The sequence below is a fragment of the Teleopsis dalmanni genome, chromosome X (assembly GCF_002237135.1).
Source record: "Teleopsis dalmanni isolate 2A chromosome X, ASM223713v2, whole genome shotgun sequence".
NCBI lineage: Eukaryota > Metazoa > Arthropoda > Insecta > Diptera > Diopsidae > Teleopsis > Teleopsis dalmanni.
In genome coordinates, this window is record NC_051848.1 from 57,413,500 (window position 1) to 57,428,318 (window position 14,819).

The following is a 14,819-nucleotide window of genomic DNA, read 5'->3' on the forward strand; positions in this document are numbered from 1 at the left end:
AGCCGTTGAGAACCTCCTAATGTCCGAAAGTAATTCTCGATCCAGTCACTTCCTCCTGGCCCAGATCAAGACTGTACAGGCACAGAGAATGTAACAGAAAGTTTCATCCGCTTCTAAGCAGAGCCAACAATCTATCTCTTGGAACAAACCCATTTTGTTGAAATGATAACGCAGTCTGTGATGATCCATTGCAAAAATCGTCCTAAATCAAATACTAAAAAATTGCAATATGTTATATCTGTATAATTTAGATATTTATTTATTCAAAAAACTCCAAGTTATTATTATTTCACAAGTTCAAAATAACTGACTGAATTAAAATGTTAAAATGTAAATGTTACTTTATCTGTCAACTGTCATCTTGGCAGAGTTGCCAACACCTCCCCTTTTGAGATTAAATCTCCAATGTGGTGATTCTAGGGTCTATAACCGTTACCTATGCGTTCGATTATTTTACCTTTTGTCCATTCAAAGTGTTTGTTTTTGAATATGTTGACATAAACGAGCTCTTGTTTTTCGTAAAACTTTGGCTTTGCACCATGCCTTTTGTCAAATTGCGCTTTCATTTTGAGTTGTGTATCGCACTTGTTTTTAAACTTGACATTTGGGTCTGACACCAGCGTTGGTTTAATCAAGTCAAGTTTAATACGGATTTTTCTTTTTAGTAAAACTTCAGCTGGCGATTTACTGTCCTCATTTTGCTTATTCGGAGTTGATCGGTAAACTTGTAGAAATGTTTGAAGATTTTCAGCAGTTACCCCCTTCCCATTTAACTTTTTGAGTGCTCGCTTTAAAGTATCCACAAACCTTTCGGCTTGTCCATTTGACATGGGATAGTACGGACTGCTTCGTATATGACTAATGCCGTTTTCCGCTAAAAACTGTTGAAATTGGTGACTCACAAATTGAGTACCATTGTCTGAAACTATTGTCTTCGGTAACCCAAATCTAGCGAAAATTTCTTTCAAGCTGGAAATTGTTTGAGTTGCTGTTATAGATTTTGTTTGTATAATTTCTGGCCATTTTGAGAACGCATCGATTACGACCAAATAGTAGTATGAATCTATTGGTCCTGCATAATCAATATGGAGCCGTTCCCAAGAATCAGAAGGTTTTGGCCAAGGATGTAAAGTTGTTTTTGTGGGCATTTTAGCTGCTGCGGCACAATTTGAACAACTTTTCACCATTGTTTCAATATCGTGATCGATATTTGACCAATAAACGTAGTTCCGCGCGATGGCTTTAGTACGACCTATGCCTTGATGACCTCGGTGAATTTCTTTAAGAATGCGCTTTCGGAAAATTTGAGGTATAATAATGCGTTGTCCGAACATTAAACATCCGTCAACTATACATATGTCGTTTTTTCGGTTAAAGTAAGCTTTTAACTCACTGTTGTTGCAGTTTGATGGCCATCCTTCAGTAACATATTCGAGAATTTTAGCTAAAACCTTGTCCTTAGCTGTTTCGTAAGTAATCATTTTGCTGGTAAGCGGCAGCTTATCAAGTGAGTTATGTAAAATTTGTTTACTTTCAATTTCAAACTCTACTGCAGCGATGACATAGTCTTCTGAAGGATTGATTGTGTTATGTATGAGTCGTGATAAAACGTCTGCATACCCAAAACTGTTAGTTGAAATAAACTTTAATTCGAAGTCGTATGCAATCAGTTTAATTGCCCAACGTTGTACAAGCATATAACTATAACGCTGCTCTAAGATTTCAATGATTTTTTTGTAGAAAGATGTATATCCAGCCTCAAAAAGAGCTTCAGATTCGACGATCATTTCTTTATCTTAGCCAAATCTTTTCCTATATTAAAATATTTTTTCTTATTATATATATTATTATTGTTAGGGGATGTGGCACTGCAACCGTCGGGTCTATTGTGGCCCCCCCTTTTTTTTCCTATATTAAAATATTTTTGGGTCTATTGTGCCTCTTTTTATATGTAACTGCTTAAGAAATGTCGTTTATTTTAAATTATTTTTTGTAGTTCTCTTTGATTAATAGTAAAATAAATTTTCTATTTAAAATAGAATCTTATCAATGGATATAAAATATGTAACAGTTTCAAATTTTTTTTAATTAAATCTTTCTTGATTTATATTTAAATATTAAAAAACTTAAACATTTATAAATTTTTATAAGTCAAATAATTTTAATCCAAACTGCAGTAGCTTTCAGCTTTTAGCTGTATTGATTTTAAATATTAATTTCTTATACTTTTACCCTGCAAAAATCTTTTTTAAAAATTTATATAGACTAAAAGCAAATTGAGATAATTTCACAATATACTTTCATTTGAAAACTGTCAACTTTGTAACCCAAAAATGTCACTTAAACCCCCAAATGTTAACTGCCAAATTAACATTTTTTATCAATCAATCATTTTGAGAAATTTTTAAGCTCCAATTTTTTTATTGGTTTAGGAAATTCTTTCTATTTACATTATATGAACATTTTTATAAAATTTTCTGCTAAATTAGTTTAATGTAATCTTAGTTTTATTAATCGATAAATTATCATATGAAATATTAATACTTAGAATTCGAAGCACACTCATTAAACTTTGTGTTCAATAATATAATGTAACTAATATATTGAACCTATGGCCCAATGTTCGCCTTAGAACGCAATGGAATGAAGAAGAAGAAGAAGAATATATTTAACCTATAACTAATTAATATATAATAAAATATAATAATATAACTCACACCTTTGCAGAAAGGATATATAATTATGTTTTAAATATACATATACAAATTTATTTTTTATTAAAAAAAACAATATATAATATAACTCACTACTTCATAGCAACGACATAAAATTATATTTAAAATATATTTTTACATACACTTAGCAGAAAAACTCTGCGTACAGAAAGTAAATTTTGTTTTGTACGCAGACTTTTTCTGCCATCGATAGCACTAATTTTTTACATTTTTAATTATTATAATTTTTCTACTAATCTGTTAGAAATAAGTTTTAGTTTAAAATGAAGATAACGAATTAAAGTACAAATAAAAAATAAAATTGATTTAAAAAATCTATTTATTTAATAATTTTTTTATTGTTAAAACAAAATTTACTTTCTGTACACAAAGTTTTTCTGCTAAGTGTATATTTTTTTATTTATAGAAGCATTGAAAAGGTATTGAAAATTGTTTGTAAAAATATTTTAATATATTTTAATATATTAAAAAAAATATTTTAATATTTTTTAATATTAGAAAATAAAATATTTAAAAATAATACAAATATAATTACATTAATGTGCGATTTATTTTTGTGCTGTTAAAGTTTCTTACAGTTTCTTTGCAATATATAGTTTTATACAGGTAAATGTATTTAAAATGACCCAAACTATTATAGTTTCTTCTTCAATAGTCTTATATCATTTTTACCTCAAGTGATTGTTTATAAAATAATTGTCTTCTAAATACAAACATATTTTTTCTTTACGTCCTTGACCCTTACCATTTATTAAGAGCAATAAACTGCCTACATTGAAATACTAGACCTTTGGTCATAAGACTATCTTTGACATCAACATGTTGTAGCTTTCTATTTGCCATTAACTATCAAAACAAACAAGACCTCCTCTTGCGCTGATGATGTTTATTTAAGAAAGAGGCTTTCTTTTACTTACTACATTACATTATGAATTTCTTGTACTTTTCCTTGTAATTTACATTACCGACGACCCTATAGATTTGTTGTTTTGTACCTTGTTTGCATACATAATTAGCTTTTTTTGTCTTGATTTCTGTGCTTTGTTTAAGGAACTGCCAACATTTCTTTGGATTCTTTGTACAATTTCCTAATCCCTAGAATAGACCGAAATGAATTCACGTGTGAATGCGGTGTCAGAAAATGACATTTAAGCGCCAATTTCTAACCCCTTTCTTTTGTACTGCCGTTGAAGACAACTAAACTACGAAGTTTGTTTGTTGTGTTGATTGTAGTTTTTAGTTTGTTTGAATTGTGCATATATATAACATTTTTTACATATTATATATTATGTATTAATTTGACTTATTCTCATTTTTAGCTTATTTTTCTTTTTCGGTTTGACATTTCATTTATCAAATGCATTTATACGCGTTTAGGCAGGCATAGCAAATGTCAAAAGTTAATCCTATTTTGCCTCTATTTTTTCTTACAGTTCTTTTGTGATGGCAATTAATAAAATTTACAAATTGTCGTAAAATTTTCTTTTGTGTTGAGTTAGCTTAAAACTTTCTTTTCTCTTAGCACTTAACCTCCTCAGTAAGAGATACTACTGCAATATTTATAACAACTATTTTTTTTTTCAAATATAAATTTGACATTTGTCAAATGGCTTATTTGACACTTGATTCGTTGTGGTAAATTTGTCAGTGTAGTATATTAATTTTCCACTATTTAAGTAACAAATGCGTTACGTTTCGTCTATACAAAAAATCAAATCTAATTTTTCATACTTTGATGTTGGAACAAATTAAAAATTAACTAAGAGATACAAGAGACAAAGCATCTATATCTTTATGCCCTTATTCTATTTTATGCCATCAACTGTTTAAGCAAATCTTAGTACAGTCGCAATACAAAAACAAAAAAAAAGGTCCAAGATGCATTGAAAAATATTTCATATTATTTCCCAAGCAGCCGCTAACACTTAATGCACTTTAAATAGCTATTTAAATAGCTATGTCGATTCAGTCGTTCTAATAATTACACATTTCGACTGTTGATCTGACAAGTATGTTATATATTATGTATATTTTTTATTTGTATATTGCAATAAGTAAAAGCTTTAATTTATTTATGCAAATTAGTAACTGAAACCGCGCAAAGCTAATTTGTTACTGATGATCAAGTTCAAAAATGTGCACAATTAAAACAGGACAAAGGACATTTATATTTATTTTCTTTTAATTTAAGTTTTGCACTTAGAAACCAGTTAGACATGTCCATCAACTTGACTATACGAACCTTGATTTTTTTTTTCTTCCATACTATTAATGAGAATATGCGACTGACTCCCCATTAACAGTTCAGCTTGTCTGTCCACACAACAGTCAGACGCAAGTGTTGCTAGAAAAAGTAGAAGTATCTCTACTTACCTAAGTATTTCATAGTATCTCAAGATGATGAATACAGTTCCACTTCCACTTCCATAAAAAGTACAACAAATCATTTATCTTTGAATACAGGAAAAAACTTATTCGTAATAATAACAATAAATGAGCAGAAACTTGACCATATCGTGTAAAAAAGGTGAACATTTCATTTTATTTTATTTCTGTTTTTTTTTTAGTTTTTTACCTAATGCCTAACATGCTTATAAGCATTTCCCATTGTTTATAAAAGTTTTGTATAACGAATACGCCCTGTGGTCTTTTTCATTAATCCCTTTTCTTTTGCTTGGCTCTTGTTATACTTCATCTTTTATTTTTTTATGATTTATTTAACGATCTTTTAACAACTCATAATACAGTAATTTTCACGTGTCCCTACTTTACTTTATAGTTTGAATGATCTTGAAATCTTTAAAAGCTGCGCACATTATCCACTGCTGGTCAATTTTGAATATACTAGTTCCTCAAGGGGTTCGTTTTCTTACAGACGGGAGTCACTCCCTTCAAACTGACCGAACATAAAGTGAAGTCTTAAATACATTTATGTACATATAAGCCTTCTGCCTTCTATCTGCTATATCTACTGCTGTTTCACATTTTTCGGTAATACCATTTTAAGTGGTAGGCTTATGAAATTGATCGTACATTATTAGAGCAGCAATTTTAATAAAAATTTATTACTTCATCTCAAGTAAAAGGGTTGAAGTTTGACCCTCTATATTTAAAGTATTTATATACATTATCGAAGGCAGTTAATTTGTTTTGGTTGTGCCTTCTGTTTGCTAAAAATTAATCAAAAAATATTTTTTATATTGTGAAATATTAATTTCATTTATTTTTTATTTTTTGCTATTTTTTTTTTGTTGCTCTTGTGTGATCATTAGATTTATTTTGAAAGTTAAGTCATAACCATATACATTTTTTAAGAAATTATACCACCTAATAACTGACTCTTGAAGATACGCGTATTCAAATTTTTAGAAATTATTAAACAGAACTACATAAAAAAAAATTAAAAAGCAAATTTTAATAAACAAAAAAATTCTATATAGTATATATTATTCTCACCGACAGCTTGGTCTGAATTTACATATGACTAAGGTCTAGTTTAAAAAATAATAAGTTTTAAGAAATCTTTAAAAAATGCTTAACCGTTCAGTTTCAGCAATAGAACTTCAAGCACTCTAATTATAAAAATTTCTAAAATAAAATTAACCTATAGGCTTAAGCTCTAATCTGGTATCGCTTGGGTTCAATAAATCTTTGCGTCAGTTTAAAGTGATCTGACAACTTCTTATTTCAAACAAACAAAAACGATTCCAAACGATTCCGTTTAGACATAAATATACTCACACATTTTCTAGCAGTCGATCACATATAGCGGGACTCCATTATCTCATAGGAAAACCATCTTATTATCTTATAGGCAAGCCAGCTCTCGATGTGCCTCAACTCAACTACGATTATACGTGTTCACACAATATACACTTAAAAATTATTGATTATTTTATAATATATATTTCCATATATAAAACTATATATTATAAATAAAAAATGTATAATAATAGAAAAGTCACGCCAATATATTTGTAATGACATACAAATTATATATATAAAAATAATGTATATAAAAAATATTATTATGTGGTAATACATTTTAAAGCACATTTGCTTTGGAAAATGATTTATTGGTCTAAGAAATTAAAAAAAAAAAACATTTAAGAGTGGAGTGGTAGGTACATTTAAAATATTAAATACAATCAACAAATTGAAGGAGTTGATGTAATTGTAGGTGAAGTCACAGTTTAGTCAGAACTTCTGTGATTTATTATAGTTTCAATACTTTAATACTTAGTGATGAAGTCACACTTGATGACGATACCATTGTTTTTCTCTCGTAGTTAAACAATTTATTTAAGTGTTTTTGATATATAATAAATAGATTTAATCGATAGTTCTATAATCATTTTGAGTACGCTGGTTATTAATCGTGAATTCGATGAACTAACATGGTTTTCGATGAAAATGTTTAATCACAAAACTTTAGAATGAAATGGTTGTGGTTATATAAATTAGTAAAGATTACTAAATTATTATTATTAAATATTGGAATTGCTTTTTATACTGACGTAATTCTGCTTTGATTTAATTTTACTAAGTGTTTTTAATATATATTGGTTGTTAGTTGTTGTATATATGTACTGCGTTTTACAGTACAGTTCTAAATTTTTTTCTTCGTAGTACCTCAATTATCATGCGCACTAATTTTTGAAAAGTAATTTATAATCTTTAGTGAAGACATAACAAATACAGCAAAAATATATTAATAATATATAGAACCATATACTACGACTACTTTTTTCTATTTCCCCCAGTGTAACATAGGGTCTCAATAATTCTTCTAGATCTGACTCTATCTGACATCTGCTTCTGTGTAAATATCGTTCCATGTATATCGTGCTTGAGCGAACTCACTTTCGTACGTTCTTCTCCTCGTTTTCGCTGCCGCACCAGGTCTTCTGCTACCTTTTGGATTTTATGCCAACGCTTGCCTCGCTATACATATAATACCTCGGTTGTTTAAGCGTTTGGCCTATACACTTCTACTTTCTCATATATAATCATATACAATATAATATTTATGATTAAAGTTTTTATTTCAGTTTTTAGCATTCAATCTTTTAAAAACACTTATCAGAGAATGAATTTTTAGACTTACTCTCACTATTTCTTTTTTTAATTTGGTATTATTTTTAATTACCTATGGTAAGCTTAAGTACATCTTAGGATTGTTCCATGAAAGAGGAAGACGAGTTCATAGCACAACATTTTTTGTTAAGCCTTGAAAAAATAGTTAACATTTAAGAAGACTAGGCTTTCTTTAACAATAAAAAAATTATTATACTATTATAATGTACCTACTTATTTAATATATATTTACTCTAAAAAACCTATTAAAGCGAAATAACTTATAACTTCAGTCATTCAACCGGGAATAAATATAATGATCACATAATTAATCACTTTAATTCGTAGTGTATGTATAACACTTAAAACTAATGGTAGGCGGGCGCTTGAAATTAATTACTTTTTAGAACATCGAGCTAATCTTTTCAACTGATAAAGCTGTAAGCGTGCCTTGACTCAGGCTTAGTCAGTGGCGGATACAATAAAACACTATAAAAGGCATTTCACTGTTGCCAAATTTAAGCGCTTAAGACATGGCAAGTGGGCAGGGCTTTATTGTGCTATATTGTATCTATTTTTTATAGACTTTATATTTTTGAAGTCGTAGTTGTCAATGTCACATTGTGAAATGATTCATGCAAAAACGAAATGGTTTATTGACTTGTTTCTATTTTACGCACAGAAGTGTTCTTCTCCTATAAAATGACATTCAACTATGTATCAAACATTTTATGATATATTGGATATGTGGGTTAACTGGTTGAGAATAACTTGGTCACACCAAATTTGGTGAGAATTATATGTCATCGTTTTTGTTTATGTTGTAGTTTTTTTTTTTTTTTATTTTTGTACAATTTTATGATATTTTAATTTTTATATTTAAAGATAAATAAAATTCTGTTTGTAGCAAAAATTTTAAATAAATTTACGAATTAATGTGTTATTGCTATAAATGTTGTTTTGAAAGAACTTCAATTTGTACATATATTTTTTTTATTTATTGTCATTTGTTAATTGTTGCATTTTATTAACAATAAAACTTGATTATTAGCTAGTTTATTTAATTATATATAAGCTTGTTTTATCACTACATTACTAGCAGTTGATATGCATAGATATAACAAAGGGAAGTATATGAGGTCTTGTGAAAATATGCACGAATTAATATTTCTTAATTAAAGGGGACCTGTAGAGTATTTCAATACCCCAATACCCTGTATGATAGTTCGATAGTGAGGGTATGGCCATATGCACATATGTGCAGGCAGTCTAATATTATAGTTTATTTACTGACACCATAGCTAAATATGGTTAGAGTCATATAACTATTTGTTTTCGTTTATTGTTTGACAGTTATTATGAAACTTACTACTCTCTCCTCCCTTTATTCCGATTACTGTCTACGTGTATAAATTTATACTGAACTTGTTTAACTAGAAAATTGTGGCTAATAAGACATTATTTAATTAAAGCTTAAATAAAATGTTTATATATGCAAATTGTATTAAAGATCTACTGCTTAGTGAAAAGAATTATAGTTAAGATATAACAAAAAATATTGCTAATTAAAATATTTTTTACAACTTATTGCTATTTACGTTATCAATGAAACTGGGCTCTATTTAGTTCCCAGCAATTGTTACCTATTATTTTATCTAGTCAAAAAAACTACTTTGAAATAAAAAATTCTAACTTAATTTAGTATTTAAATCGAATATGTCTGAGTTGAAACAATAAAGGTATATAGAGCCGACCAAATGGAACTTCAATCAATATCAAACTACTATTGTACATCACTCATCTTCACCGATAAACAGTCTAATAAACTGTCCAAGAAATATCTTTCTAAAAAACTATTTCTTTCTCACACGAAAACCGCGCATTCACATAGAAAATGCATTATGGTTTGTTTCTCCAGCGGGTTTCCACAACTTCTGCAGTGAGGGTAATGTGGAATGCGCAGTTTTTCTGCATGAGTCCATACACACCAATGACCAGAAAGAACTGCGGTAAGTATTGCAGTGTTCACGCCATCTCTATTGATGAGTTCCCAAGATCTTTTCTTATTATTAGTGGATCATGTTAACTTAACATGACCTAAGTGTTTTCCATTTGTTATTGCCAAGTTGAAGAAAGTAGAAGTATCTATGGTGTTTAGGGTAATATAAACCGGTAAACTGTCAGCTTTCTCATTCCCTTCGATGTTCCTATGTCCTGTGTAACGTTAGTTCAGTTAGTGATCAAGTAGTATCTATTAATTTAGTGGCAGTTCCATTGAGTCACCCAGTATATGTCTTATCAAGAAATTATATATCTATATGTTTAAAATTTTCCTCAAAGGATAATTAATTGTAAATAACATTGTTTTAATTAGTTGCAATTGACTTATGTCATCCATGTTAAGCACCCTTCAGTTTAGTTGCAGTTCGATTGAGTTATTCAATTGCCATTCAATTCATTGTTATACTTATCAACGGTTCAAGATAACGTTGTCTGATTAATCATAATTTAATTATATCACACAGTATAAGGAAATATCATAGAATTTGTTTTTGTGGAATCTATCAATTTGACGTATTTTTCAAAGGACCAATAATTTATAATTAATTTAAAGTAATTATTCTAATCGTTTAATAATTTCTAATTAATTAATAATTAATTTGAAATAATCCTTATAATCGATTAATAATTGTATTATAATTTTCCATTATTTTATTACTTCATGACTATCAATTATTCAAACTTCCACTGCCAAGAATACAAAGTAATTCTTTAGTGCTTAAATTAATTTTGAATCGATCATTGAAAGCAGCTGTCGTTTCACATATGCAGACCTTTAACCATTATAATTTTTTTTTTAACGACTCATGTGTGCTCCTTGCAAATTTATGTGGTCTCCATATAGTAGCAAGTTGCAAACATTAGAAAATAAATAAATTTGCTTAACAATTCCTGGCTTCTATACAGTTCATTTAAAATGTGAAAAAAATTTAAATTAAATTGAAACTTGGAAAAAAAACTTTAGCTGCAAATTTAAATCTCAAAAGTGTCCAGCCATGAAAACAACTGACAACACTTAAAATCAACTCGCAATTGGCAAAGGGAAATAAAGCAAAATTCAACTTAATTGTTTTGCTGTCAATCAAAACCGTTTTCATGACCAAAAATTTGTTAAAAACTCCTAAGGCCAACCGAATAATCAAAGGAATATTGAAAAGTACACAGCCTTCTGTAAATCGTACTCCTTCCGTCCATCCGTCCTTACTTATGTTGCTGATGTTGCTGATGTTACTGCTGTTACTTGCCTAACATTGCTGTTAACTAGGCCACTTCAACGTTGCATAAATTTGAGAATTGACAATTGTTGCATGCTACGAAGTAAAATATTTTTTATTTAAGAATTTTTTTTTTTAAATTATGCAACATGAAAGGGAAGATGACAGATTTCAGAGATTGTCTCAGTTTGTAATTTAGTTCAAACTGTCACAGAAGCAGCCTGATATGGCAATGACATTGCTGGCATAATTCCATGCCTCAGTATTACACATGCCTTTGGGTGATTTCATAGTTACTGCTCTTAATTCCTCTGCACAATACAAGAAAACTGCCTTGAGTTCATACGACATTTCCGAACAAAGAAAAAGGCTAATTACAGATACAAATTTGCGCGTGAAGTGCAAAACGAAAAGTGAAACCAAGTCGAGGTAACATAGCTAAAAAGGTAGGAAGGAAGGAAGGAAGGAATGAAGATAAACTTGTTTCCGAGATTTTGCATTTCAGTTGCTTGAAACTTAATTTTAAATTCAAGTGCGACATCTTCTTCACTCCATGAAGCTGTGATCACATGCTCACAATGTTGGTACATACCTACATACCTCCTTTACAAGCTTCATGCGGTCAGTACATGAATAGTTATGAATAAGTTTATTTATGCATGAATTCTTAAGATTTATGACATTTCTATAGTAACTACTATACTGGCCATACAACAAAAAGTACTCATTATAAAATGATAAATTCAAGTTCCACAAAATTCTCTAAAAGAATAGAGTTTTAGAAAAAAAAAAGAAAGAAAAAGGGTCCGGCTTTTTTATTTGATTCATAAAGCAAAGCTGTTCATATCGTATGGTTTAAGACGTTCATATAGTAGAAGAGTTAAAGTAAATCTAATTTGAATTGCATTAAGCTATTTTTATGAAGATTAGGCGTTGTTCTTATGACTGCAAAACCGAAACTACTTAAATACCCTTTAATGAAATATTTTTAGTCTGCTTAAAGTAAGCCAAGTAAGTCACTTTGGATGTACTGAGAAAATACATTAAATAGCTATAGTAACTTATTGCTGTTTTCGATTAGCCAAATGTATAGAATGCGATTTATAGGTCCTTACAAAAATTCCAAATTTTTGTTACCATTAAAACAAAGGTATACCATTCTTTCGAAACAAAATTTTAAAATTCTTCTAACGCTTCTACCTCTCATTAAATTATATTTTCTTTATATATAAATTTTTATCTGTATTTTTGCATGCCAAAATGTCACTTTTGACAGCTGTCAAACAAAGGCGTGAATTAGTTTTTTTTATAAGCTTTTAAAAAAAGCCAAAAATATAAAAAATTACGAAGACCTAAAATTCTTTCGAAACAAAATTTATTTCTATGTATGTCTCGTCTTGTCTTGGTTTTTGGTACCCAATTGTATGGCTCTTTTGGTTCAGTGTGGTAATATTTATAATTCATTAACAACATAATTCTTAGGCTTTTCTATAATTTATCAATTATTATATTGTGACTTGCATATAAATTACATATCATTACATCTATCAACAAATTCGATACTTCTTCAATCATTATATGTAAAAAAAATTATTTCAAATTTTTAATTAAATAAAATTTATATAATCATATGGGTATAAATCCATAAATATAATAAAATATTATGTATATTATCATTTTTCTTTAAAACTCTTTAAATATTTTGAAATCAGGTAATTTTCATTTACATCCTCTAACATCCTCGCCAGTCAAAAAAAGAAATAATTTTAAGAATATATATTAAAATACTTGATGTGTATTACTAAGTGATATATCTATAACATTTTTTCAGTAACGTCACCAATAATTATTGCACAATTATAACGTTGTTCATGCACCAAAAGATGAAACTCCAACTTTTTAAAAAATTATTTTCGTTGAACCAATAGAGAATATTGGTTCGTATTGGTTTTCCAATATTTAAAAAAGAATCAAATTTTCCAAACCAATTTCGAACTTACGATAGGACCGCGAACTATGGCCGTACGTTAGTCAACCACAAGCAAGCGACTGCTACAGTAATGTGAGCCTCTGAAATCTGTAACCATTCAACCATCTGACATTGGCCTAAAAGGCACAAATACTATATAGTGAATTCGAGTGGTCTCGAAGTGAAGTAAAGAATGACGTTGACAGGCAATTGGCAGTATATAGTTTTGACTACACCATTTGAGATTGCGAAGATGAATTCCAATACTTTCAATGTAATATTATAAATTCATTAGCACTTCGTTTATTATTGAATAGATCGTTAAATAGTTCTTGTATAAATTTTGAAATCTTTAAAGAACATATTCATAATATATTCTTTAATATTTATTTAACAATTAAGCATACCTTTCTCAAAACGCAGTGGAATTTTCTTTTTAGATATTGTTTCGGCATTATTTTCATTATCGATTAATAGATGTTCGGTAACTTTTTAAAATTGAATATAATTTATAAAATTTTATATATTGAAATAACAATACTTAATGAAACAATCCATTTGGTATATATATTTCGTTTAAGACCACAAAAATGCAAAATTTAAGAAAAATATTAAAAACAAATTAAAAGAAAAATTGCCAAAATACAATCTCCATATATATTTACAAAACATATAGACTCATATAACAATTTTGTATTTAATAAAATTTCTATTCACTAAAATTGGAGAGCATTACTAAATAAATTTCTTATATCGAAAGCAGAAGTCTAGCTATACAATTAACGTTATTTTTCTTTAGTGAAAGAGAGAATATCTTTTGTGTAGAAGTTTCTGATCAATATATGTTCACATAACAATATTCATACCCCGATCCAAAACCTAGCTATTTCGTCTTTGTTTATGATTATATATAGGCATAAACTGTGGCAAGAAATGTTCTTATTTTATATAAACAACTATTAATATTTTATGTTACCTGTAAATTGATTTCATAATTCTAAACATTTGACATACGTATATACTATTCTCAACAGTTCTTATAAATCGTGTTTATTTATCATTTCAGATTCCTTCGTCAACAGTCAAGAATGGACTATATCACGTTCAGTGCCAGATTTACGCTTAGGAATTGTTGGCTCTCTTAGTTCGGGGAAATCAGCTTTGGTGCATCGTTATTTAACAGGTTCCTATATGCAAGAAGAATCACCAGAAGGTGGACGATTCAAAAAAGAAGTTTTCATAGATGGTCACAGTTATTTACTACTTATACGAGATGAAGGTGGACCACCTGAAATGCAGGTAAGCAGTCTAATTAGTTGAAAACTCAATTCATAAAATCACAATTATTTAAGTAAAAGTTTTAAGATATGTATGGTATATATTGATTGCTACTTGCACATCAAATATACTAAAATTATAAATACTGTATTTGGTACTATTATTAAATATAATTTGAGCAAAAAAATACTATAGACAGGAAATAGTTTAATAAATTACAGTCCAAAGTTATTTATGCCAGAAAACTACTCTACGTTTGTATATGAATTATAAATTTAATTGCAAATACAAGTTTACTATATTAAAAAATATAAGCATTTATTAATTCATTCATGCATTAATTTATGTATGAAGAAATATTTAATTTTATCAGCAAAGTCGTCTAAAATTATAACCTTGAACGACTTAATATTGCTAGATTAATAGTGCATAGTGCACTTATCTGTTAGGAGGTTTCTTATTTTGCGTAAATTACTTTTTTTTTTT

General features: G+C 28.6%; 1 protein-coding gene across 2 annotated transcripts in view; it reads left to right on the top strand.

Annotated features, from left to right (window-relative positions):
• Positions 1–14,819, top strand: part of LOC119689530 (centaurin-gamma-1A) — a 424,668-nt gene that overhangs the window by 383,446 nt on the left and 26,403 nt on the right. For both annotated transcript variants that reach the window (XM_038104373.1, XM_038104374.1), the window contains exon 2: positions 14,122–14,354. In XM_038104373.1, the coding sequence (XP_037960301.1) occupies positions 14,122–14,354 (233 nt within the window). The remainder of the gene's footprint in view (positions 1–14,121; positions 14,355–14,819) is intronic.